This window comes from Entelurus aequoreus, linkage group LG10, assembly GCF_033978785.1.
Source record: "Entelurus aequoreus isolate RoL-2023_Sb linkage group LG10, RoL_Eaeq_v1.1, whole genome shotgun sequence".
Classification (NCBI taxonomy): Eukaryota; Metazoa; Chordata; class Actinopteri; order Syngnathiformes; family Syngnathidae; genus Entelurus; species Entelurus aequoreus.
In genome coordinates, this window is record NC_084740.1 from 10,612,780 (window position 1) to 10,639,943 (window position 27,164).

At 39.4% G+C, this 27,164-nt stretch overlaps 1 protein-coding gene across 3 annotated transcripts; it reads left to right on the plus strand.

Annotated features, from left to right (window-relative positions):
• The first annotated feature begins 496 nt into the window (after positions 1-496).
• LOC133658244 (von Willebrand factor A domain-containing protein 5A-like) lies at positions 497-26,775 on the plus strand. Of its 3 annotated transcripts, XM_062060068.1 has the most exons (21): positions 497-621; positions 3,491-3,575; positions 6,698-6,900; positions 6,972-7,194; positions 7,404-7,570; positions 7,645-7,759; positions 7,834-7,982; positions 8,064-8,152; positions 8,239-8,383; positions 8,640-8,719; positions 10,847-10,961; positions 11,059-11,217; positions 17,554-17,657; positions 19,209-19,459; positions 22,240-22,299; positions 22,975-23,022; positions 24,744-24,782; positions 24,981-25,079; positions 25,371-25,525; positions 25,617-25,740; positions 25,826-26,774. In XM_062060068.1, exons 2-21 carry the CDS (start codon positions 3,533-3,535, stop codon positions 25,903-25,905), a joined length of 2,448 nt encoding a protein of 815 aa, XP_061916052.1. In that variant the 5' UTR covers positions 497-621; positions 3,491-3,532; the 3' UTR covers positions 25,906-26,774. The 3 variants fall into 3 exon arrangements, 2 of the variants coding, with proteins under 2 accessions (XP_061916052.1, XP_061916053.1); XR_009827426.1 differs by lacking the exon at positions 25,826-26,774 and having other exon boundaries at positions 24,744-24,769; XM_062060069.1 differs by lacking the exon at positions 22,240-22,299 and having other exon boundaries at positions 25,826-26,775.
• The last annotated feature ends 389 nt before the right edge of the window (positions 26,776-27,164 follow it).

The following is a 27,164-nucleotide window of genomic DNA, read 5'->3' on the forward strand; positions in this document are numbered from 1 at the left end:
GGATTACTTTAGCAAGTGGCCGGAGATAGTGGCTGATTTCTTGCAGGGGTGCTCATTAGGTCGATCGCGATCTACCGGTCGATCGCGGAGGTTGTGTCAGTCGTTCGCCAGCCAGGCATTAAAAAAATAGTCCTAAAAATGAGCGATCATAAATCTTCACTATGACGTCACTTTCGTCACTTGATTGACATTCACGGCACCCGAGGGTCTTCTGAGATGACGCTGGCTGCTGCCAGCTCATTATTAAGAAAAAATTACAGACAGGAAGGCGAGAAACACTTTTTATTTCAACAGACTCTGGCGCCGTACCTGTCGTCAAAACTCCAAAGACCGACTGCACAGTTCCTGCCTTCACAATAAAAGCTCTGCTTCATCCTGCCTGCGCTAAGAGTCTCAGAAAGCTGGCGTGCACAAGCTAGCAAGCTACGGAGTTTGCCGCCAATGTATTTCTTGTAAAGTGTGTACAAAGGAGTATGGAAGCTGGACAAATAAGATGACAAAAACCAACCACTTTCATGTGGTATTGGACAGAAAGGAGGACTTTTTTTCTCCTCCATTTGAAAATTCGGACGTTATCAGTACCACTGTATGATTCCAATCAAAGCAAGTCATCAGAATCAGGTAATACACCAACTTATATTCTTGTCTTCATGAAAGAAAGGAATCTATATGTGTTAAACATGCTTGTATTATCATTGAACACCTTTTAACTTGTTAACAATATTAACTATATGTGTTAAACATGCTTGTATTATCTTTAAACACCTTTAACTTGTTAACAATATTAAGTATATGTGTTAAACATGCTTGCATTATCTTTAAACAATTTAACATGTTAACAATGTTAACTATATGTATTCAACATTCTTGTATTATCATTAAACACCTTTAATTTATTAACAATATTAACTATATGTGTTAAACATGCTTGCATTATCATTAAACACCTTTAACTTGTTAACAAAACATATATTTCATAAATAAGTAAATATAAATTATATATATGAATGAGGTAGATCCCCACGACTTGATCAATTGAAAAGTAGCTCGCCTGCAGAAAAAGTGTGAGCACCCCTGCCTTACTGGAGGGCATGTTCAGTCGCTTCGGGACTGCAGATATCCTACACAGCGACCAGGGCAGGAATTTTGAATCCAGGGTTTTTGCTGCCCTGTGTGAAAGACTAGACATGCAAAAGATACGCACGACTCCCTTGCACCCGCAAAGTGATGGACCAGTAGAGCGGTTTAACCGCACCATGCAGCAGCAACTAGCTATCCTCACCGCCAACCATCAGCATGACTGGGACCGACATATTCCATTAGTGCTGATGGCTGCGTCTTTGAGAAATCTGGTGGGAATATTATCATGTCCTGTGGCTTTGTTTGGCTGCAGCGAGCTGAGTTTCTTTAACACATCATCAGTTTTAACTTTGACAAACTTGAAGTCATCCTTGCATACTCCTTTGTTTTTGTAAAAGTCTTTGATGTGCTGTTCACTGCAGAGGCCTGAATGTGAGGGCAATTTGCTTACCAACGTGGAAGCGATGGTTGAGTAAAATCTGTCAAAGCAATTTGCCACATTCAGTTTGTCTGTGATGAGTGAGCTGTTTATTTTCAAGTTGAGGTTGGTGGTTATTGTTTTGAGACTGCTGTGGCCCAATTGTTTCAGCGTCTTCCAGAGTTTTTGCGGGTTATTTTTATTTTCCGCTATTTTTCCCTTGAAGTAACTGGATTTGGCCTTCCTGATCATATTAGTTTTTTGTATTCTTTAAGGAGCTGTTCAGTCCTGTTTTTAGTGAACTTAGCGTGTTTGTCATTTCTAAGTTTCATGGCTTATATTATGTCTGCATTGATCCAGGGTTCTGTTCTGGATTTTACCCTGGAAGCTTTCATGGGTGCTAGCTGGTCAGATACATGCAGGAAGTTGGATTTGAAGCATGCCCATGCTTTTTCAACCGATGAGCAATTTAGTACATTTGACCAGTCCAGTCTCTCCAGGGCTGCTGTTAGAGCTTCGCTGGTGTACTTTTTCATCGATCTGAATCTTATTGTGTTGTGACAATCTGATACAGATTTCTGAATTTTATGTGTGCAGAAAATGATGAAGTGATCACTTATTCCGCACTCGATTACACCGCTTCTGGAGATCTTGGTCCGGTCTGATGTCAAAATCAAATCAATGACTGTTTGAGCAGCAGGGCACGGCACACCCGTGTGAATTGAGTGATCAGCTGTTTCAGGCTATGTAGCTTACAGTAATTACTGATGGATTTGTAGATAGGAGTAATGTAGTAGTTAATGACTTTCCTGCGGTTTGCATGGGATTATTTTCAACTCAATGCCCACTTGACTCACGCTAATGCCCATTTCCCACTGCACGATACCTACTGGACTTGACCTGGCCCTACTCTGCATGATGCTTTTCCACTCACATAAATGGATACGGTTTGTTGTAGCTTGTCAGTCTGGGTGCATTTGAGTATACACGTGCCAACGCAAGCTACCCTGTTGCTGCACAATTATACTCCACAGTCTGCACTTTGCTGCGCCGCTCTGTTTTCTTTCGCTGCCCTCTGTGTCTTCTTGGATAATCTTTATTGTGGTCAACAGCAGACCACGTTTGCTTCTTTGTTGTTGTTCACTACCATCTCACGTTGCAACTGATGCATCCAATGTGGAATTGTTTTGTTTGTTAACAATTTTCTGTGCTACTTTAAAGAGGGAACTGACACTATAAATGAATCAAAATGACTAATATTTTCTTTGACATATATGACATATATATTACATCTGTCTCTATCCATCCATCCATCCATCCATCTATCCATCGATCTATCGATACTAATCTATCAAAACTCTACCTTAAGAGCAGGGAAACCTGTGAAACAGACCTGTAGAGATGAAATAGCCTCTGTGTGTTTTCCTGACCTAGGGAATAACTATCCATCAAAGTAAGATTTGTTTATTTTATTAAAATCAATATTCCATTATTGATTTACATTAAAATAATAGCCCTTATTATACAAATACATTTAAGTTATTTTAAACACAAGCAATTATTTCAATAAAATCAAACCGTACATCAATACAATTAAACCTTGTAATAATAATCACCAACATTTGCAATTTATTTTTAATTGTTCTTGATTTCTTTTAAAAACTGAAATTAAAACAAAATAAATAGGAGCGTACCCAGTCAGGCGTGGTGTGCCAAACGACAAAAAAAATAATTCTCAAGGCTGAGTGGGTGTGGCCTTCTCCTGTAAACTTAACTGAGTCCTCTTCCGTGTTTACTGTGGACACTTCCTCATACACACACACACACACCAACAGGTAAGCTGTAGAGTATTTGTTTAACAATAATAATAAGGCTCACATTTCCCAAAAAAATGTGTTCATGTAATATGTTTGCTCTTGTGTAATCTACAACAACATTGTATTTTTAATATGTTTCTGTTTCCCTTTACTTAATTGTCGACTTCTTTTACAGGAAAAAAATCAATATTGAGAACTTTCCTGTTGACGCCCAATCATGGTGAGACGCTGTGGGCTGCTCACTAACAACAGGGAGCCAGGTACGGATAAATCATATATCACTATTAAATAATAATCAATTCAAACAAAGTGATAATTTCAACATGTAAAAAGAATGTCAGAAACAAAGTCACTATAACTACAACTACTCCTGACTCGTGGCAAAATTAAACCACACATGTCTTGAGATGTCAGTGTAAACAGGCTGAGCACAATTAGAAGAAAGTTAGACTTGATGTATCTTAAGGCAGCGGTCCCCAACCTTTTTGGGGACTGCAGGGACTGTATCCCTGCAGACTGTATTAATCTATATTGATATATAATGTAGGAATCACCGCACCTCTATTGTCGAGGCGGCTGATTGGAGCTGTGGCCGCAAGGTAGTTGGTGCCTGTCGTGGCGGTAATCCTAGAACCCGTTGGTGGACACCGACGGTGAGGGATGCCGTCAAGCTGAAGAAGGAGTCCTATCGGGTTCTTTTGGCTCATAGAACTCCTGAGGCAGCAGACAGGTACCGACGGGCCAAGCGGTGTGCGGCTTCAGCGGTCGCGGAGGCAAAAACTCGGACATGGGAGGAGTTCGGAGAAGCCATGGAAAAAGACTTCCGGACGGCTTCGAAGCGATTCTGGACCACCATCTGCCGCCTCAGGAAGGGGAAGCAGTGCGCTATCAACACCGTGTATGGTGAGGATGGTGTTCTGCTGACCTCGACTGCGGATGTTGTGGATCGGTGGAGGGAATACTTCGAAGACCTCCTCAATCCCACCAACACGTCTTCCTATGAGGAAGCAGTGCCTGGGGAATCTGTGGTGGGCTCTCCTATTTCTGGGGCTGAGGTTGCTGAGGTAGTTAAAAAGCTCCTCGGTGGCAAGGCGTAGATGAGATCCGCCCGGAGTTCCTTAAGACTCTGGATGTTGTGGGGCTGTCTTGGTTGACAAGACTCTGCAGCATCGCGTGGACATCGGGGGCAGTACCTCTGGATTGGCAGACCGGGGTGGTGGTTCCTCTCTTTAAGAAGGGGAACCGGAGGGTGTGTTCTAACTATCGTGGGATCACACTCCTCAGCCTTCCCGGTAAGGTCTATTCAGGTGTACTGGAGAGGAGGCTACACCGGCTAGTCAAACCTAGGATTCAGGAGGAACAGTGTGGTTTTCGTCCTGGTCGTGGAACTGTGGACCAGCTCTATACTCTCGGCAGGGTCCTTTAGGGTGCATGGGAGTTTGCCCAACCAGTCTACATGTGCTTTGTGGACTTGGAGAAGGCATTCGACCGTGTCCTTCGGGAAGTCCTGTGGGGAGTGCTCAGAGAGTATGGGGTATCGGACTGTCTGATTGTGGCGGTCCGCTCCCTGTATGATCAGTGTCAGAGCTTGGTCCGCATTGCCGGCAGTAAGTCGGACACGTTTCCAGTGAGGGTTGGACTCCGCCAAGGCTGCCCTTTGTCACCGATTCTGTTCATAACTTTTATGGACAGAATTTCTAGGCGCAGTCAAGGCGTTGAGGGGATCTGGTTTGGTGGCTGCAGGATTAGGTCTCTGCTTTTTGCAGATGATGTGGTCCTGATGGCTTCATCAGGCCAGGATCTTCAGCTCTCACTGGATCGGTTCGCAGCTCAGTGTGAAGCGACTGGGATGAGAATCAGCACCTCCAAGTCCGAGTCCATGGTTCTCGCCCGGAAAAGGGTGGAGTGCCATCTCCGGGTTGCGGAGGAGACTCTGCCCCAAGTGGAGGAGTTCAAGTACCTAGGAGTCTTGTTCACGAGTGAGGGAAGAGTGGATCGTGAGATCGACAGGCGGATCGGTGCGGCGTCTTCAGTAATGCGTACACTGTATCGATCCGTTGTGGTGAAGAACGAGATGAGCCGGAAGGCAAAGCTCTCAATTTACCGGTCGGTCTACGTTCCCATCCTCACCTATGGTCAGGAGCTTTGGGTTATGACCGAAAGGACAAGATCACGAGTACAAGCGGCCAAATGAGTTTCCTGCGCCGGGTGGCGGGGCTCTCCCTTAGAGATAGGGTGAGAAGCTCTGCCATCCGGGAGGAGCTCAAAATAAAGCCGCTGCTCCTCCACATCGAGAGGAGCCAGATGAGGTGGTTCGGGCATCTGGTCAGGATGCCACCCAAACGCCTCCCTAGGGAGGTGTTTAGGGCACGTCCGACCGGTAGGAGGCCACGGGGAAGACCCAGGACACGTTGGGAAGACTATGTCTCCCGGCTGGCCTGGGAACGCCTCGGGATCCCCCGGGAATAACTGGACGAAGTGGCTGGGGAGAGGAAAGTCTGGGCTTCCCTGCTTAGGCTGCTGCCCCCGCGACCCGACCTCGGATAAGCGGAAGAAGATGGATGGATGGATGTAGGAACCAGAAATATTAATAACAGAAAGAAACAACCCTTTTGTGTGAATGAGTGTAAATGGGGGAGGGAGGTTTTTTGGGTTGGTGCACTAATTGTAAGTGTATCTTGTGTTTTTATGTTGATAAAATAAAATAAAAAAAATTTATTTATTTATTTTTTATTACTTGTGCGGCCCGGTGCCAATCGATCCACGGACCAGTACCAGGCCGCAGCCCGGTGGTTGGGGACCACTGTCTTAAGGGACTGTTCTTAGACAAGTTGTAGTCAGACCAGTCCTCAAAAAGCATACCTCTGTCTGTCCAACTTCCATCCAATCTTATCTCTGCCTTGTCTGTCCAAAGTCGCAGAGTAACTTGTCCTTCAGCCATATCTGTCCCTTCATGATATTGCTTAAATGTTTTAATTAGGCTTAATAAAAGTGCACAATGTCAATTACTTTTGGATCTTATAGTGGACCATGCAGTCCTCATCTCCCACCTGATACACTGAGTTGGCCTATACGGTTTTGTGCTAAAATATTTTACTTCATTCCGCTCCAATAGTAAATTCTCAGTGATGATTACTGATTTTTTTCCGATACAGTTGCTCTCCTTTTTTTCTGATGTTCAATCTTGGGCCTGTAATTTTCTTACTCTATATGACTCAATTAGGTTTAATCATCTCCAGACACATTGTCTATCTTTTTACCTTTTATTACAACTTTTGTGTATGTGTATGTGTGTATGTGTGTGTGTGTGTGTGTGTGTGTGTGTGTGTGTGTGTGTGTGTGTGTGTGTGTGTGTGTGTGTGTGTGTGTGTGTGTGGTTCAGTTCCTTTAAAGGGCATTGAAGTAGCGCTGGAGGTGAAGGACCACGTGGCCACAGTAGTGTCCACTCTGCACTATGATAACAAGGAGGACAAAGCCATAGAAGCTGTTTTTGTCTTCCCTCTGCCCGGAGATGCTGCTGTCTGCCATTTCAGCGCTAAGGTCGGACAGACTGAGATTGTGGCCGAGGTGAAGGAGAAACAGGAGGTGAGTCGCATGCATCCCGAAGACGAAATGGCTGAAAAAGAGCGTCCGCAACCAGGTTTTGTCTTCTACAGGCCCGCGAGGAGTACGACGACGCTTTGAGCTCAGGGCAGCAGGCCTTCCTCCTGGAGGAGAGTGAGCAGAGCTCGGATATCTTCTCTCTCAGTGTGGGCAGTCTTCCTCCAGGAGAGAGCGCCTCCATCAGGCTGGAGTACATCATTGAGTTGGCTGTACAGGCGGATGACGCGCTGAGGTTTTGTTTGCCTGCGGTGCTCAACCCTCGCTACCAACCTCAGGGTAGGACACTTAGCAACACCTTTTTCATTCATGCTAATCTCATATCTGTTAATGTTATTAGTGTATATACAGTATTTACTAATGTCATGGAATACACGGTGTATTTTAATAATATTGGAACCAAATATTGGGGCTGAAAAATGTAGGAAAACCCTGATGTAGATATTTAAGACTTGGCAGAGTTCTTGTTGATTGTACGATGTTTCCAGGGAGTGAAGGTGGCGGCGTCCAGATGACCTCTGTCCCCGCCTCTCAGGTGCCCTACAGTCTGTCTTTCTCTGCTCGGGTGTCCTCTCCTCGTCAGGTCTCCAAAATCGACTCCAACTGTTCCTTGGAGCCTCTGCAGTACCTCAACGCGGAGCAAAGCCAGGCTGTTGTACGTAAACGCTGACGACTGTTTGTCACGGTTGAGAAGTGCTATGTATGTATTTATTTATTCACTGGGTTTAGGTGAAACTGGCTGCAGGACACAAGTTTGACAGGGATGTTGAGCTGTTGATTTACTACCAGGACGCCCACCAGCCGGCTGCTGTGGTGGAGGCAGGTCAGGTGTCTGCCAAGCCTGGTGAGTTACTTCTAATTTCAAACTGATGTAAAACTATGCATTGAATGTGTTTGAATATTTTTATTGTGTTTCAGGCACACTGATGGGAGATGCGGTCGTGATGCTGAGTGTGTACCCGGAGTTCCCTCAGGCAGTGATGTCTTCACTGGCCTCAAGTGGAGAATTTGTGTTCTTACTAGATCGATCTGAAAGTATGAGTGGGACTCGCATCAGCAGCGCCAGGGTAATCAGAGGGTCAATAAACCATTCATTTTTCCTTCTTCCCGACGGTGGCCTTCACTCTTTGACTTTCACTTCCACACAGGACACTCTTCTGCTGCTTCTGAAGAGCTTACCAATGGGCTGCTACTTCAACATCTACAGTTTTGGATCTAGCTTTGAACACATCTTCCCGTAAGAAAGTACCCTTTGTCCTACCATTACATTCCTGGTAAGTCACACTGCATGAGTACATGTACCTGTGTGTATATTGAATGCAGTACGAGTGTGGAATACAGTGAGAAGACCATGGAAGAGGCTCTGAAGAAAGTAAAGGAGATGCAAGCTAACCTGAGAGGAACAGCGATCCTTCAGCCGCTCAAACACATTTACAACCAACCCTGCATTCCCAGTCAACCAAGACAAGTAATTTACACACCCATCTGCACTACTAGAGTCTTCTCACTGTAGCTGTAACACACACACACACACACACACACACACACACACACACACACACACACACACACACACACACTTAAAATATGTTGAACACGCTGAGAATGTATTGCTTTCTGAGTGTTAATCCTGAACCAACAACTTCTTGACATTACCAGTGTGACAGAACTGATGACAGCAGCGATGCGGTGTAAATTTTAAGTCCATTGTCAATTCCTCACAGCTTTTTGTCTTCACTGATGGCAAGGTGGGGAACACTAAAGAGGTTACCAGCCTGGTAAAGAAGAATTCCACCTCTCACAGGTCAAAGCGCACGCACGCACACACACAGAATAAGTTAGTGATATTGAAAAAAGGTAAAACATGTATTGCATATTCAATGTTAACTTTTTGTTAAAATAGGAAAAAGTGCCACAAATGTGAATTTTGAGACATTTAAGTGTTAAAAAAGTACATTGACCCTTGCTGTGTTTTTTTTAACTTCAGCAGTTACATTTAATACACATATCCATCATTTGTCTTGCTTCTTGTGTGTGTGTGTGTGTGTGTGTGTGTGTGTGTGTGTGTGTGTGTGTGTGTGTGTGTGTGTGTGTGTGTGTGTGTGTGTGTGTGTGTGTGTGTGTGTGTGTGTGTGTGTGTGTGTGTGTGTGTGTGTGTGTGTGTGTGTGTGTTCTGGCAATGCTTACTTAATGGGGACATCGCTCTGTTTACACAGTCACCTTTAGGGGACCTCTGACAGTGTGGGGACAAAAAAACAGGTCCCCGAAAGGGAAACTTTTTTAAAAGATAGTCAGATCCTTCTGACTATCAGACTTTCAAACTTTTTTTAATTTTAAATGGTCCTCAGCAGTCACGTACAAATTTGTGTGAATTATGCAAAATTATTTAAATTTGGTCCCCATGAACCATATTAACTCTTTTTCCCCAGGGTCCCCAGTAAGAATGATCAGGGTTACTTCATCAATCCAGAGATTTAAAGACGTGTATGAGCTAACTGGGCAGTGGCCATTTTACCAAATTGTTTTTATGCCTCCACAACCTGTAGAAAGGGTGGTCCCCACAAGTGATGATCAAAAACTTGGTCCCCATTCCAAATGATAACGTGTGTGTGTGTGCGTGTGTGTGTGTGTGTGTGTGTGTGTGTGTGTGTGTGTGTGTGTGTGTGTGTGTGTGTGTGTGTGTGTGTGTGTGTGTGTGTGTGTGTGTGTGTGTGTGTGTGTGTGTGAGTGTGAGTGTGAGTGTGCCTGATGCTGGCATATAAGTAAAATGTCTTAATGTTATTTTGTATTAAATTTCACTTTGCTCCTCTCTTACCAAATAATGTGAGCAACACCGCACAAGTCACTATAGGGCCTGATATATTAAAGGTTTGCATGCACTAAAACACGTGGAAACTTGACACCACATACAAAGCTGATCGACTAAACGTTGTCAAAGTTGATTGCGTCTGTTAAGCGGTCAGAATTAGGCGTGCAATCCTTTTTGCGTCTTCTTCTTCATTAATATACACATTATATGCTGATCAGCAAAACACCCGCAATACTTGGAGGAGAAGATGCAAATATAATTATTTAGCACGCTCAATGTGAATAATTAACAGTAAAAAAAAGAAAAGAAAAAAAACCTTTGTCTATGTTTCCTAAGGTTAGTTGTTTCCAATTTGTTCCCATCCAGGGCTGCATACTTAAAAATCAAGTGATGCAGTGACCACATTCATATATATTTATATATATTTTTTTAGGGCATATCATTTCAATATAAATTAAAAAATAAAGCTTAGTCTTGTTAGTTATGTGTGTCTGCTCTTAACATTGTACGTTTTTTTTTAGCACAAATAGACTAATTTCTTCCCTTTTGAATATATGTTCTTATACAAGTTTTCTGTCTGTTCGTTTATTAAGATCCTCATTAGCTGCAGCAATAGCTCTCTGTGGTCTACAATTTCAAAGACATGTACATTAAGGTGAAATAGAACACACACACATTAATTTATACATGACAAATAAGTTAAAATAACACCACATTTAAAGTAAAACTTTAATTACATACAATTGTTATGCTAGTATAGGATCACACAATAGCCATTTAAATAACATTTTGTTTAAAAAATTAAAGGTACGAATGATTTGCACGCAATCCAGTTAGAAACCAAAAATGAACCAACAGGACAAGAACATAATTAATATTCTTTCGTAAATGAAAAGTTACTGAATTCATTCTCATGATTAAACATTGCAGATGACCGTCCAAACATGCCAAAGTAAAAAACTCCAATATACACAAAACTTGTTTGAATGTAAGAAACGGAACATATGTTGTGCCTTTATGTACTATTATCCCCCCATGTTTAATTCTTTAATGTGCAGAGGGCCCACAAACCTATTAAGTCTTACTTCAGTGTATGTTTGAACCAAAGCGACTGTCTTGCAGGTGTTTCTCTTTTGGGATCGGCGAAGGTGCCAGCACTGCTCTCATCAATGGAATGGCTAAGGAGGGAGGAGGTCACGCTCAGTTCATAACAGGAGCCGACCGGATGCAACCAAAAGTACACCCTCATAAGCGCTAAACAATGAACATGATTTGTTTGATTAGAATACAATACATAGATTTGTACAAACTGCCTGTATTTGTTGCACAACCAGGTGATGCAAACACTACGGTTTGCTCTGCAACCAGCAGTGGAGGACATCTCGGTCACATGGGATCTGCCACAGGGAGTAACTGCTATTGTCCTGTCCCCGCCTCTCACAGCTATTTTCCAGGGTCAGAGGTCACTCATCTATGCTCAGCTCACAGGACAGGTATGAGTATAACCACTGTGAAGGGTGCTTTTCTTTCTTCAGTTGACACTAATGAATATGCGGGCGTGACAAGTAAAGGGCACAACAAATGTTGTCAACCAACATTTTTTCACTTCAAGACTATTTACAAAACACCCGACCACAACCACAACACCAGGAAACAATTGCTAAGCTCTGTACTATACATTGTATAAAACAGTGTCAAATCTGTTTTCAGAGAGGGTAATTGTGTTACAGTGAATATACTGTATCCCGTATGAATATAAATGTATACATGCCTCGTTTTTATTGCTTTAATATCATAAGTGTCCTGAGCCAATATTCGGTCCATATATGAGATACTATGGGCTTGCATGTAAAATAGCTGATTGATATAAGCTCTAATACGAGCAGTACTACAGCGCATATTTGTGCAAAGTTGTTCTCCAATAAGAATGGAATATCATAGAATACAATATTTTTTTGAGTGTGTCATAGTCAGTTCCATATAATAACAATATTACATACAATATAATAACAATATATTATTATTGTTTCACAAATGCGTCACTTCCTGTCAATGAGAAAGGACGCAAAGAAGAAAAGCTCAGCTTCTGCTACCGGAGTTTTTGTTAAGTCTGAAGATTTTGACCACTGATTTGACCACTGATTTGCGATCACAGCCACAGGAGAGTAACCTGGCATCTTCGATCTGATTTTGGTCAGTTGAGAGGCACTGATACGCTGAAATAAGGCGAGTGGAAGAGCCGTTAGCCTCAAGCCAAAGGCGCCTCCCGCAGTTCAAAGCGGTTGCCTAGCAACCAAAAGTTACGGCGAGTATCATTGTGACAGGGCACCGAATTAAACCAAGATCCTATGCGAAAGCTGTGAATAATGAAGGTGAACCAGATGAAATGGATATGGTCTCAGCAGAACAGCAAGTGGTCAGCTTTCTGCAATCAAAAGAAATTGAAATTGACATTAATACCATCGAAACATGCATCCCACTGAACGGAAGAAACAACAACGCCACTCCAGTCGTGCTCGTGACACTCGTAAACAGAAAATCTGAAATGGCATTGCTGAGACAGGGAAAGAAGCTGAAGGGAACAAATGTGTACATGAATGAGCATCTCACAAAACGTAATGCTGGAATCGCCAAGAAAGCACGCGACTTGAGAAGGCAGGGAAAAATCCAGGGAACTTGGAGCGCCAACTGTAAAATCTACATCAAGCTGAATGGAAGTCCAGAAGCAAGAGTAATTGTTGTCCATGACATCAAGGACCTGGACAATTTTTAAAGTTTACACAGCTACCACAACAACGATGATAATGGACTCTGACAGAAAACAAGCACCTAAATTCAGCATCGGCACTACTATGTTCCAAGGGACGACTAAACAAGAGGACCTAGATTCAGGATTGCATCCACCTACACTTATAGAGATTATTGAAACAACATCAAAGTTCGTTGAACAAGAAAATATGGAACTAAAAAATTTCTGCAACAAAGATCACAAAAACCAGGATTTGGAAAATGATATAGATCCAGATACAAATTTTTTCTCCCACATCAGTAATAGTTGTTTTTATTATACAGATGATCAATATACTAGCAACATTGAATGTGATAACAAATTGTCAATTATTCATTTTAATAGTAGAAGCTTGTATGCAAATTACAACAACATTAAGAACTTTTCGGAACACATCAACGAACCCTTCAAAGTGATTGCTGTCACAGAAACATGGATTGATGATAAAAAAGGAATAGATTTTGATCTGGAGGGATATGAACTAAACTACATCAACAGAACCAACAAAAATGGAGGAGGAGTAGCTGTGTACGTGATGAAGAACCTGAACTACAAAGTGGTAAAAAACATGTAATTTGCCATAGATAATATCTTAGAATGTATAACCATTGAAATATGTCAGGAAAAAAGCAAAAACATATTCATCAGTTGTATATATAGATCACCTAAGTCAAGTATAGAAACATTTGAAGAATGGATCAAGGCAACTTACATGGACAATGGTCAAAGAATAATGTTCTTATGTGGTGACTTTAATATTGACTTATTGAACCCCAACAAGCAAAAGTCTATTGATGACTTCATTGATACAATGTACAGCATCAGTCTATATCCTAAAATCACAAAGCCAAGCAGAATCACAGCACACTGTGCCACGCTTATTGATAATATTTTTACCAATGATTTTGATAATAACACTACAAGTGGTCTACTTATAAGCGACGTTAGTGATCATCTGCCAGTTTTTACAATATATGATGGAAACTACAAGAAGAACATGGAAGACAAAAGGACATTTCGAAGACTATGCACAGAGAAGAGGATGACTGCCTTCAAAATTGAGCTACAAAAGCAAGATTGGGACAATGTGTATAATGAAAAAGAGGTTGATGAAGCATATGAACATTTCTTAAACAAGTTCATAATACTTTATGACAAACATTGTCCATGGATACAACTCAGTAACAAGCAGAGAAAGAATAATCAACCATGGATGACAAAAGGATTCAAAAATGCTTGTAAGAAGAAGAATACACTATATAGAAAATGTATAGCACAAAAAACTATAGAGGCAGAAATTAAGTACAAAAAGTATAAAAACAAGTTAACAGACATACTACGATCATGTAGAAAAGAATATTACAGTGAATTATTGGACAGGAACAAAAATAATATGAGAGCAACATGGGGCATCCTCAATAGCATTATTAAAAATGGAACTAAGAGGAACTACCCTCAATACTTCTTAGATGAAAAAAAAAAAAAAAAGACAACATAAAGGAAGTAGTTGAAAGCTTCAATAATTATTTTGTAAATATTGGACCAAAATTGGAAGAAAGGATTCCAGACCCAGTTCCAATTGAGGACTATAATGATACCATAGAGCGAAATCCCAACTCCATGTTCCTCAGTAATGTGACACAGGAGGAAATAGTTACAATCGTGAAAACATGTAAATCTAAGACTTCAACTGATTGTAACGGAATTGATATGGAAACGATAAAAAAGGTTATTGAAGAGATCTCAGGACCATTAATGTATATTAGTAACCTATCATTTCAAACAGGTACATTTCCAAACAAAATGAAAATAGCTAAAGTTGCACCAATTTATAAGACTGGAGACAAACATCAATTTACAAATTATAGACCTGTTTCTCTACTTCCACAATTTTCTAAAATCATTGAAAAACTGTTCAATAACAGATTAGAAAGTTTCATAAATAAAAATAGAATACTCGAAGAGAACCAATATGGATACAGAGCTAATGTTTCAACTTCAATGGCTTTAATTGAAATTACAGAAGAAATTACCAATGCAATAGATAGTAAAAAATGTGCGGCAGCGGTTTTTATGGATCTAACTAAAGCATTTGACACAATTAATCACAATATTTTAATCAAAAAACTAAAACGATATGGCATCAGAGGGTTAGTCTTAAACTGGATAAGAAGTTATCTAACGAACAGGAAACAATACGTGAAGCTAGGCGAACACACGTCTACAACGCTAAATATATCCTGTGGTGTACCTCAGGGATCAATATTAGGACCTAAATTATTCAATCTCTATATAAATGACATTTGTAAAGTTACAAAAGATTTAAAGTTAGTATTATTTGCAGATGATACAACAGCGTTTTGTTCAGGAGAGAACACACAGGAGATAATACAAATAATAACAGAAGAAATTAACAAATTAAAAAGATGGTTTGATAAAAACAGACTATCGTTGAATCTTAGTAAAACTAAAATAATGCTATTTGGTAACAGTAGAAGAGAAAGTCAAACACAAATACAAATAGACGGAATAGAAATTGAAAGAGTAAACGAAACCAAATTTCTAGGTATAATGATTGATGATAAATTGAACTGGAAATCTCACGTAAAAAATATACAACATAAAGTTGCAAGAAACACGTCAATAATGAATAAAGCAAAACATGTTCTAGACCAAAAATCCCTTCATATTCTCTACTGCTCACTAGTGTTACCATATCTGAGCTACTGTGTAGAAATATGGGGAAATAATTACAAAAGTACACTTCATTCATTAACAGTGTTACAAAAAAGATCAGTTAGAATAATACATAATGTTGGATATAGAGAACATACAAACCCTTTATTTATTGAATCAAAAATACTGAAATTCCACGACATAGTGAATTTGCAAACAGCTAAAATTATGCACAAAGCAAACTATAACCTGCTACCCAAGAATATACAACAATTCTTTTCAAAAAAAGAGGAGAAATATAATCTAAGAGAAAAACGTAATTTAAAACATTTGTTTGCACGTACAACACTTAGGACCTTCAGTATATCAGTATGTGGAATTAAATCATGGAATGGATTAAGCAAAGCAATCAAACAATGTACTAATATGATACACTTCAAGAAACTCTTCAAACTTAAAGTGTTTACAAAGTACAAAGAAGAAGAACCATGACAAACATTCTCAATTTATTTCATCCATCCATTCATTCATTCTTAAAGTAATCTTACTTATCTCATCATATGAAATATGACTTACTTCACCAATTATTATTATTAAATTCTTACTATTATTTATTTATTTATTTTTATTGTGATTACTTATGGAGTTTATTGTGAAAAAATTGTGAACAGGAAGTGAACAAAAAGTTTTGCAACTGTTATGTAAAGAAAAGGGGTAGGATTAAATAAGCTCTGCTTCTTCCTACTCCTTTTCGAACATGTTGAAAAGAAACTGGAAATTGTGATGTATCATGTTGTATGCTTGCATGTTCGAAATAAACTCAAACTCAAAAAAAGAAAGAAAATTGAACTTGTCTTAAAAGGTTAATGGGAACTTTTTGAATCCCAACTCTTTTCCATAGTAAAACTTTAACTAATAACATCGGGTTTCCTCTGAACCGCATTTGTATCACATTTATCTGGATTTACATCAATTGATTTGCTCAGAATAATGAGTTTACATGAACTCAATTTATCATAAAGTACATTCATAATCACATTCAAAGCATATACCGTATTTTTCGGAGTATAAGTCGCTCCGGAGTATAAGTCGCACCGGCCGAAAATGCATAATAAAGAAGGAAAAAAACATATAAGCCGCATTTTTTGGGGAAATTTATTTGATAAAACCCAACGCCAAGAATAGACATTTGAAAGGCAATTTAAAATAAATAAAGAATAGTGAACAACAGGCTGAATAAGTGTACGTTATATGACGCATAAATAACCAACTGAGAACGTGCCTGGTATGTTAACGTAACATATTATGGTAAGAGTCATTCAAATAACTATAACATATAGAACATGCTATACGTTTACCAAACAATCTGTCACTCCTAATCGCTAAATCCCATGAAATCTTATATGTCTAGTCTCTTACGTGAATGAGCTAAATAATATTATTTGATATTTTACGGTAATGTGTTAATAATTTCACACAATAGTCGCTCCTGAGTATAAGTCGCACCCAAAACTGCGACTTATAGTCCCAAAAATACGATAAGGTTGGTCTTTCTTTCTATTTCAGTGAAGTACAGTAATTAAAACAAAAAGTAGGTAGGCTATAGGCTACTAGGAGCTAACTGCTACACAACAGCTAAGCACAATTGAACAATACTGCAGTCTAAAACATCACATTTGTCAATGTAAAAAGGGATTAAATAATTATAGTTGCATTTTACTATCAGATACAAAGTCTCCATTTCAGAAGCTTGTTAGAAATGATTGTGTAACAAACTTACAGCTTACTACCTACTTGAGTTACCTAATTGTTGTGGCCACTAAGTGTTGTCAAAAAAACAATTAACACTCCATTTCAATTTAAAGTCAGAATAAGTCCATTCCAGACAGTTAGTATTTTTAATTGTTTTCTGTTCGAGTAATTTCACAAGATCAAACCTTTTCTAACATTCGACACTACAAAACAAAAGTATGTATGTTTTGTGCTGATATCGAATGGGATCAATTTCTGTATCGGCCAATACCCAAGCCTCCAATATCTGTATTGGAAGTGAAAAGCTGTATGAGGACACCCCAAATGTAGGTGTTTATTTTTAGATAATAAAACATGTTTTGGAATATCTTGTTCCACGAGTAGAACATTCTTAAGTTCAAAAGATATGCAGTTACACGCATATCTTTTTTTTCTTTCCAAACTGAAAAAATAAATACATTTAGCAATGAAGATTAGCCTTGAGTTTGATACCTGTGGTATAAAATCTATTATACAGGAAATGTTTACACTTACATATACTGTATTGTACATAGCTAGATTGGGAGGTGTGTGTGTTCATTCCTAACCCTAACTTAATTAATATTTCCCTCAGAGTTCAGAGGCTAAAGACTGTTTTGTAACTGTCAAGTACAACCTGGCGGGCCATCCAACCCAGAATCAGATTCCCTTCACTCTCCAACCCACAGAGGAAACTGGGTAACATACAAAGTTGTTGTTCTTTTGTCATTTGACTAATACATATTTTTTGCATGCATAACACATATTTGTTTGGAACATGTTCAAATGTACTGTAAATTACTCTGATCTGTTTCAGAGTCAAACTGTGGCAAAAAGAAAGCCTTGATTGTCATAGAAGCGTAAAGCTGAATTAGCCACTCTTACAGGGAGCCTATATGTGCAAAACCAACTTTTCTTACCGACCGATACCTCTTTTTGTGTATTTGGGATCTGCATAAGTCCTGAAAATTTGAAATTAATTATATATATATATATCGTACCATTTTTTTTCTTGAGTATTAAGTAGAGATGTCCGATAATATCGGACTGCCGATATTATCGGCCGAAAAATGCTTTAAAATGTGATATCGGAAATTATCTGTATCGGTTTCAAAATTATCGGTATCTGTTTCAAAAAGTAAAAATGTATGACTTTTTAAAACGCAGCTGTGTACACGGACGTAAGGAGAGGTACAGAGCGCCAATAAACCTTAAAGGCACTGCCTTTGCGTGCCGGCCCAATCACATAATATCTACGGCTTTTCACACACACAAGGTAATGCAAGGCATACTTGTTCCACAGCCATACAGGTCACACTAAGGGTGCCGTATAAACAACTTTAACACTGTTACAAATATGCGCCACACTGTGAACCCACACCAAACAAGAATGACAAGCACATTTCGGGAGAACATCCGCACTGTAACACAACATAAACACAACAGAACAAATACCCAGAACCCCTTGCAGCACTAACTCTTCCGGGACGCTACAATATACACCCCCCGCTACTCCCTCAACCTCCTCATGCTCTCTCAGGGAGAGCATGTCCCAAATTCCAAGCTGCTGTTTTGAGGCATGTTAAAAAAAATGATGCACTTTGTGACTTCAATAATAAATATGGCAGTGCACTTTTTTCCATAACTTGAGTTGATTTATTTTGGAAAACCTTGTTACATTGTTTAATGCATCCAGCGGGACATCACAACAAAATTAGGCATAATAATGTGTTAATTCCACAACTTTATATAACGGTATCGGTTGATATCAGAATCAGTAATTAAGAGTTGGACAATATCGGAATATCGGATATCAGCAAAAAAGCCATTATCGGACATCTCTAGTATTAAGTGTTCTAAATTTGAACGTACGTCAATTTTTAGTAGGAAATCAAGGCAACTCTTGATAATGAGGCCTTAGGTCACTGGTGTGTGTGTGACAGGAAGAAAAGCGCTGACTCGTGTTAAGTTTGCATGTATACATCTCTCTTCCTCGTACATAACACGACCTTTCTTGTTCAGAAAACTTGGGTGCAAGATGATTTCATAATTGTTGTTTACTTATTGTTGATTCCGCCATATTGTACTGGCAACCAGGACTGAGGCAAATGTACCACCAATTTGGTCCCTGCATGCTAAATCTCCAGTCCTGTGGTAGCTTACAGCCATGCAAAGTATGTCAAAATGTAACTTCATGAAATGGCAGATAGAGAAACGACCTTTTTTCTCATTTTCTTTCACCCCATGCAGTTTAACAATTCACAGGCTGAGCGCCCGGACCGTGATTCGCTCTTTGGAGACAGAGAAGAACAACTACGATTTAATGCCCTTCATGGAAAGGGAAGACAAAAAAGAGGAAGAAGATGGAGTTAAGCAGAAAGTGGTGGAGCTGAGTGTCCAATCAGGAGTTAGCAGTAGCCATACTGCCTTCATCGCTGTCCATAAGGGGGAAAGCAGCACCACTCAAGGACCTTTACTGCATCAAATCATTCCAGTTCCCTGTAAGTGTCTTTTCCAAGAGCAGTTTAAACCCACAGCTTATTTTATGCGTAAGTAAAGAACAAAAATGACATCATACAGTCATCCTGGTTGCATAACACAACGCTTTAATAGTAATCAGCGACAAATCCAGTAAACATTCAAGTGACTTCGCCATTGACTCTGTGTCCAAACTACGGCATGTGGGTCTTCAGTGCGGCCCGCAAGACATCACAAGTTTAACAAGAAGATTGGACCGCGTAGTAGGGGTGTAACGGTACGTGTATTTGTATTGAACCGTTTCGGTACGGGGGTTTCGGTTCGGATCGGAGGTGTACCGAACGAGTTTCCACATGGACATATTAAGTAGCGTACCGCACGTGGTGTAAACAATCCACACCAGGGCACAACACACGGCATTCTAGCAGCGACCGGGCTACGATAGACTGACCATACGTCCTCTTTTCACCGTACATGTCCTCTTTTGCGGGGCTGTCAGGGAGGAGTTTCTTAAATGCCTCAAATGTCCGGCATTTTGAGTTAGGGTTGCATGTATTTTCAATGTACGTTCAGGGTTAAGAAGGGGTTAAAAACAAAACAAATTGTGCGTGCAGCAGCATTCGTGAGGGAGGGGCAAGACAGAGAGAGCGAGAGAGTTATGATAAACGCGCATGCGTCGCCAGGCTCTGCTTTTTATCCATAGATTTATCAGATTTATTTTTTTATTATCTATAGCAGCGGTGTCAAAAGTGTCCCGGCCGCCATTTGCGGCCCACAGCTAATGTTTTAAAGGCCCACGGCACATTCTAAAAATACTATTAAAATAAACAAAAACGTAACAAAAGTGAAATAAAAAAGCTTAAAGGTTAAATGTAATTTAGAAAAAGTTTCAATGTTGACTAATAAAACAAAGCTGTTTTTTTTTTCTTTCAAACTGTCATTGCTCAAAACATATTGAATCAAAATCAATGTTATTAAGAATTATTGACCTATCTAAGGTTCCGATTACTTCACATCAAATATTCCACTAAGAAAAATATTTTTGGTGGAAGATTTTGCAAATTTGGTAAATAAATAACCAAAAAATTTATATTTTGTTGTTTTCTTACTGTACCGAAAATGAACCGAACCGTGACCTCTAAACCGAGGTACGTACCGAACCGAAATTTTTGTGTACCGTTACACCCCTACCGCGTAGTGATTTTACCCAAATTTGTGCCCCTGTGAATTGATTCTGATGATTTTTTCCGCCCTCTAGTGGGCGAAGACAGAATTGATGGTCAAAAACCGTGAGTTTCATTTAATCAATTTTTATGACCAATCCAAACAACTTTTCCCACTCATGGTAACTATAACCAGCGAATAATGTCAACACGTTTAAGCGGTATATGTCATTTCAAATTTCACAAACCAAGTGCATAATGGATGATATGCAAAGCACTTTCCACACTTCCCCATGTTTGGCGCATTTTAGCTGCTTGATATTTCTGATTAATTACAAAACTTGTGATGTGCGATAGCTCTGATTTTCTTTCCAATTCCATAGAGTAAAAGCCAGGGTGGTATTGGCGATACCGATCTGATACCGATGCTTTGTGCAAATATACCTAAAATGTTTGCAAACATTTAAAAAGTTGTGTATTTCAAATAATAACATATCTCATAGCATAGAGAATACAATATAGAGTTATTTAATGATTTTAATCTCTGAAGTATATTGAGGTAGTAGAGTGAATAACAATATAGTCAAGCTAATACAACAGAAAAAACGAGGATAAAATCATATCAAGTACATGAAAATGGTGTTTCAAACCATAAGTAAAATAATAAAAGCATTAAAATAAATAAGTTAAGAGCTACTATTAGAATATCAAGTAATTCAAAATTCAGTTACATGAACATGTAAACGGAAAAATATTGAACATATGACACTCAACAAAAGCATTCAACATTGACACATTGTTTCATTCACAAGTTTAGTTACTTTTTTACACTGTGTTCCTGTTAATATTGCACATTATCTAAAATACCTAAAGTATTTAAAGTATCAATATTTTGACTTGAGAATCGATGATCTGTTGTGGGGACGGTTGTTAAAGTTGAAGTAGTTGAAGTTTGTGTTGTTGTTCTGTCTGTTATATCTTGCTTTAATCAACGCAAACTGAAGTGTTATTTTTGTACAAATGATTGTTACGTCACAATCAACGCTCTGCTGTGTGGCGGAAAAAAAGCATCGTAAAGTGTGTATTTAAGGGTGCTTTTCTTTGTGTGCGCGCGTGCGGGCATCCATATGACAGCATGTTGGCAATTACTCTAAAAAATATGGCTTTGTCCACAGTTGGTACTGTATTCTTACATGTTTGGCAAACTTCCCTCTTCAATTTGGTATGAAATTAATATGCAGACTTAAAACATTGCGATCGCAGATTACGTGTAAAATAAGCTGTGTAAACGTGATCACAGATCACTCCGAGACAGCACACATAGTTGGAATAAATGATGATTAAAAAAATTAAGTTAGTGTAGTGATTTCGATATCAATTGTATTTATATGCTTATTTAATTACATTACACATATTTAATAACTATATAAGTACACTAACTTCAGAACTGTATAAACAGAACTGTAATAATATATATTTTTTTTAGCCCAATACGGCCGCCAAGTCATAAACTTTGGACACCACTGGACTAGACTTTGAAATCTAAACAATCCTATTATAGGAATCTACAAAAACAGTATAAGAGTGAATAGTAGTGGGTTGTGCTTGTTGCTTCTGACTGTTATGTCTTCTTTTTTCAGCATTTCGTAACATGCCGCTGAGGATGTACAGGATGAGTATGCCTATCTCTCCACCCAATGGTGGGTAAAAAACTAACACACACAATACATAATGTGCATCCACTAAACAACAAAATACAGCTAAACCTCTAAAGTCCAATTTAACGGAAATGGAATCAATCGGTTCCAGATTAAAACTATGGTCAGTGTATTTTTTTAAACTAACTACAGGTAATGTATGTGGGCTCTGTACCGAGGATGTCGTTGTGGCTTGTACAGCCCTTTGAGACACTTGTGATTTAGGGCTATATAAATAAACATTGATTGATTGATTGATGTTTGAATGAGTATTTTAGTCCACTTTAGCATTAATGACAAGTGTCTGATCGCTGGAGCTGTTGTCCCCGCGACCCGATTCCGCATAAGCGGTTGAAGACGGATGGATGGAATAAATAGTTGGAATAAATGATGATTAAAAAAATTAAGTTAGTGTAGTGATTTCGATATCAATTGTATTTATATGCTTATTTAATTACATTACACATATTTAATAACTATATAAGTACACTAACTTCAGAACTGTAATAATATATTTTTTTTAGCCCAATACGGCCGCCAAGTCATAAACTTTGGACACCCCTGGACTAGACTTTGAAATCTAAACAATCCTATTATAGGAATCTATAAAAACAGTACTAGAGTGAATAGTAGTGGGTTGTGCTTGTTGCTTCTGACCGTTATGTATTCCTTTTTCAGCATGTAGCATGCCGCGGAGGATGTTTAGTTTTTCGTCATCCCTTGGAGGTAAAAAACTAACACACACAATACATAATGTGCATCCACTAAACAACAAAATACAGCTAAACCTCTAAAGTCCAATTTAACGGAAATGGAATCAATCTGTTCCAGATTAAAACTATGGTCAGTGTATTTTTTTAAACTAACTACAGGTGATGTTTGAAAGAGTATTTTAGTCCACTTTAGCATTAATGACAAGTGTCTGATCGCTGGAGCTGTTGTCCCCGCGACCCGATTTCGCATAAGCGGTTGAAGACGGATGGATGGAATAAACAGTTGGAATAAATGATGATTAAAAAAATTAAGTTAGTGTAGTGATTTCGATATCAATTGTATTTATATGCTTATTTAATTACATTACACATATTTAAGAACTATATAAGTACACTAACTTCAGAACTGTATAAACACAACTGTAATAATATATTTTTTTTAGCCCAATGCGGTTGCCAAGTCATTAACTTTGGACATTAATGACAAGTGTCTGATCGCTGGAGCTGTTGTCCCCGCGACCCAATTCCGGATAAGCGGTTGAAGACGGATGGATGGAATAAATAGTTGGACGTCGATCTCTCGGAGTGAAGTCACTGAGGTAGTTAGACAACTCCACGGTGGGCAAAGCTCCAGAGGTTGACGAGATTCGTCCAGAAATGCTGAAGGCTCTGGGTGTTGAGGGGCTGTCTTGGTTGATACGCCTTTTCAACATTGCGTGGAAGTCTGGGACAGTGCAGAGGGAGTGGCAGACTGGGGTGGTGGTTCCCCTATTCAAAAAGGGGGACAAGAGGGTGTGTGCTAATTACAGGGGTATCACACTACTCAGCCTCCCTGGGAAAGTTTACGCCAAGGTACTAGAAAGGAGGGTCCAGCCGATAGTCGAACCTCAGATTCAAGAGGAGCAATGTGGATTCCGTCCTGGTCGTGGATCAACTGACCGGCTCTTTACTCTTGCGGGAATCCTGGAGAAGGCCTGGGAGTATGCCTATCCAGTCTACATGTGCTTTGTGGTTTTGGGGAAGGCGTATGACCGGATCCCCAGGGAGATCCTGTGGGAGGTGCTGAGGGAGTACGGGGTGAGGGAGAACTGCTGATGGCCTCTGTACAACCAAAGCAAGAGTTGTGTCTGTGTGCTTGGATGTAGGTCGGATCCGTTTCCAGTGGGGGTTGGTCTCCGCCAGGGCTGCGCTCTGTCACCTATCCTGTTTGTGATTTTCATGGACAGGATTTCTAGGCAGAGTCGTAACCATGGCGTAGAGCAGGCCCGGGCAATTATTTTGACTCGGGGGGCCAAATTTAGAGAGAAAAATGTGTCTGGGGGCCTGCTATATCTATTTTTAGGAACACTAATACAAAACCTCACAATAATGTCTAATTAAAAGCTAAAAATGTTATGACAGACCGCCTGAAAAAATCGAATGAAATTTTTAATTTTTTTATTGAATGAGACACCCAGAATGTACATGAAAATAAAGAATGTAGGATCAAAATCTACCAAGTTAGCGCATCATTACGAAAAAATACAAAATTGCCAGAATAAAGTCAATAAACAAATTTTTATTACTTAAGGTTGCATGGCAAATAGTGTACCTTCAACACTTTTATTTATTTTATTTTCTCTCAAAGGTGTCGGTAAATCAATGTCACTGCATCTCACAATCACTTGTTTACAAATTGATTGAAATATTTTGCTCTTTAATTCTCATATAATAATCTCTTTTTTTTTCTCAAAGATTGTGATTCCATGCGGAAGAGAATGGTAAATGCAGGCCGTAAGTAGCATTACTACTGTACCTGTCTTATTAGAGGAAGAGATAGATATCCAACAAATGTGTTGAACAACTATTTTTCCTACTAAATAGTTTACCTTTAAAACGCCAGAGTTTACCGTGCAGCAACTCAAGGCCTGTGTGTTTTCCAGCAAACTTGCATACAATTATTAATTGCTTTTGCTCTTTATTCCTTTGCAGAAAAACATTTTGAAGAACAAAATTTTGATTTACTTAAAATGGGGATGCGAAGCTCTAAGAAGAAATCTGCACCAAGCACGAGGAATTCTGCGGATTCTTGTCAGTTGACAGCCTTTTTGATTATTTTAATTGCATCCATCCATTTTTTATTAATGTACGTGTTTGAATTTAGCTAATCCTTACCTGACAAAAACACAATGTATTATTGTGCTGTATATTTCTATGGTTGCGTGCATACAATGTTCTGAGCAAAATATTTTATATGTATGCTGTGTTCTGTAAAGTTGTTGAACATGAGTACACTATACTCCACACTGGTTTAATATAAGATGATTGATCTTCAGTGAACTATCAAGTTGAATACTTGACAAGACCTCCTTTCCCCTGCAGGTGTTGAAAAAACTTTAGCCAGCTCGTCGCCTACAGACCCTTTGCTGCAGTTGGTTTCCCTCCAGAAGGCGTCGGGCAGCTGGGAGCTCAAACCCACTCTGGCTGCTGTGCTAGGAAAGACCAGCAAGGAGGTGGAGAAGCTGAAGCCTGCATCGGTGAGTCCTTGTTGGAAATGATAAATGTTCCAGGACCCTTTTTCCCACGGTTGTTTATGCTATTTTCTTTCTTTTGATTGGATGAGCTCAGGCGAATGAGAACGTGTGGGCCACCATTCTGGCTCTGGTCTGGCTTCATGGCTTCAAGTCAGATGCTGAGGTCGAATGGAAGCTTCTGGCTAGGAAGGCTGCGTCATGGCTCCTTTCTCTGAATGGTAAACTAACTCACACAATTGTGTGATGTTAATATTTTTATCCCATGGAATGAGAATTTTGTGTGTGTTTTTTTTTCTTTCAAAGCACCTTCTGTGACCGACTGTGTTGTGGCTGCAAACACTCTGTTGGGCTGCAACGTACAAAAAGATACGCTGGGCCTGTGAGGTGTCCAATACAAAGAAACTTTGTCAACATTGCACTATTTTCATCCAATCTGCTTTTCTTGTCGGCATTCCTCTTCGATAAGTTGCTCATGGGTCAATGTCATGTTTTCTTACACTAATCAACTAAAAGTGGCAAACCTGAAACCTATAGAACCATAAACAACATTGTAGGGAGTGCATACAGCTACACAAAGGCCATACACACAACTGATTGTGTTGTCTTGAGGGATTTTATGCTAAAACTTTGATTCTAAATCCAGTCCCTTTATTATTCTAATATTTCATTCTCAAATAATTACTAAACATCACAATAAAGATTTTAAGTGGAATATTTCATTTTTTGTGAGTTGAGATGTGTGTTTTTCAGCAGTGTATCTTGGCAATAACCGCTTTAGTCTCAAATGAGTGCCGAGTTAAAAAACATAGGTATTAACATCTGCGGCTGTGGTTAACCTGCTGATGTGTTTTTTATTGGCTTGTATAACATTCATGTGGGGTTAATTTTTAAAAAATACGAGCATAGTGTTGTCTATAATGCACTCATCTGTTTTGTATTTATACTGCAGTTTGCATCCTACTGTTATCACAATATTGGTTCTGTTGCGACTATGTTGTGCAATGTACTGTGTAGAGAAACGGCCATGTGGTCGAAGAAAGCTACGTGCTCCTTCCCACATTCTCATGCACTGCTAATCCTTATTAAAGTTTTAAAAAATGACGTTATAGAGAATATGTTTTTAAATTTCAGAAATAACAGCCGCTCTCCAAATATCATCTGTTTCCATTTAGCGCCCTGTCCTCCTTGTACTTTTGGTAAATAAATGCCCAGGCTTTAATTGGAACATTCAATTGGTGCTACTTGCTATTAATGAGGATTTTTCACTTCCTTTATAAAAAAAAAAAAGACCACTCCCACCCCAACTGCTATTAGTTCTATCACTTCGCTCACATATATTAACCTGACTCTCGCCAGATCCTTGTTGTTCGCTGAGCTCCACACAAGGATACATCTCAATAGGAGATGTATTTCAGAAGGCGGGGCCTTGTAATAAAATCGTTGTTTGTGATTGGATAAACCACTTGTCCGTTATCTTGAATGACGTGCTACTTCAACCACTCACATCCAAATCAACCCGTGACGCTGATGAGAGGGGAAATCCAAAACAGAACAGCCGACATATTGGATAACGACAAAACGAAAAGTTCAAAACCGTCCATCTTTTAAAGAATTAATATTCGATAGATTCGACAAAACAGTT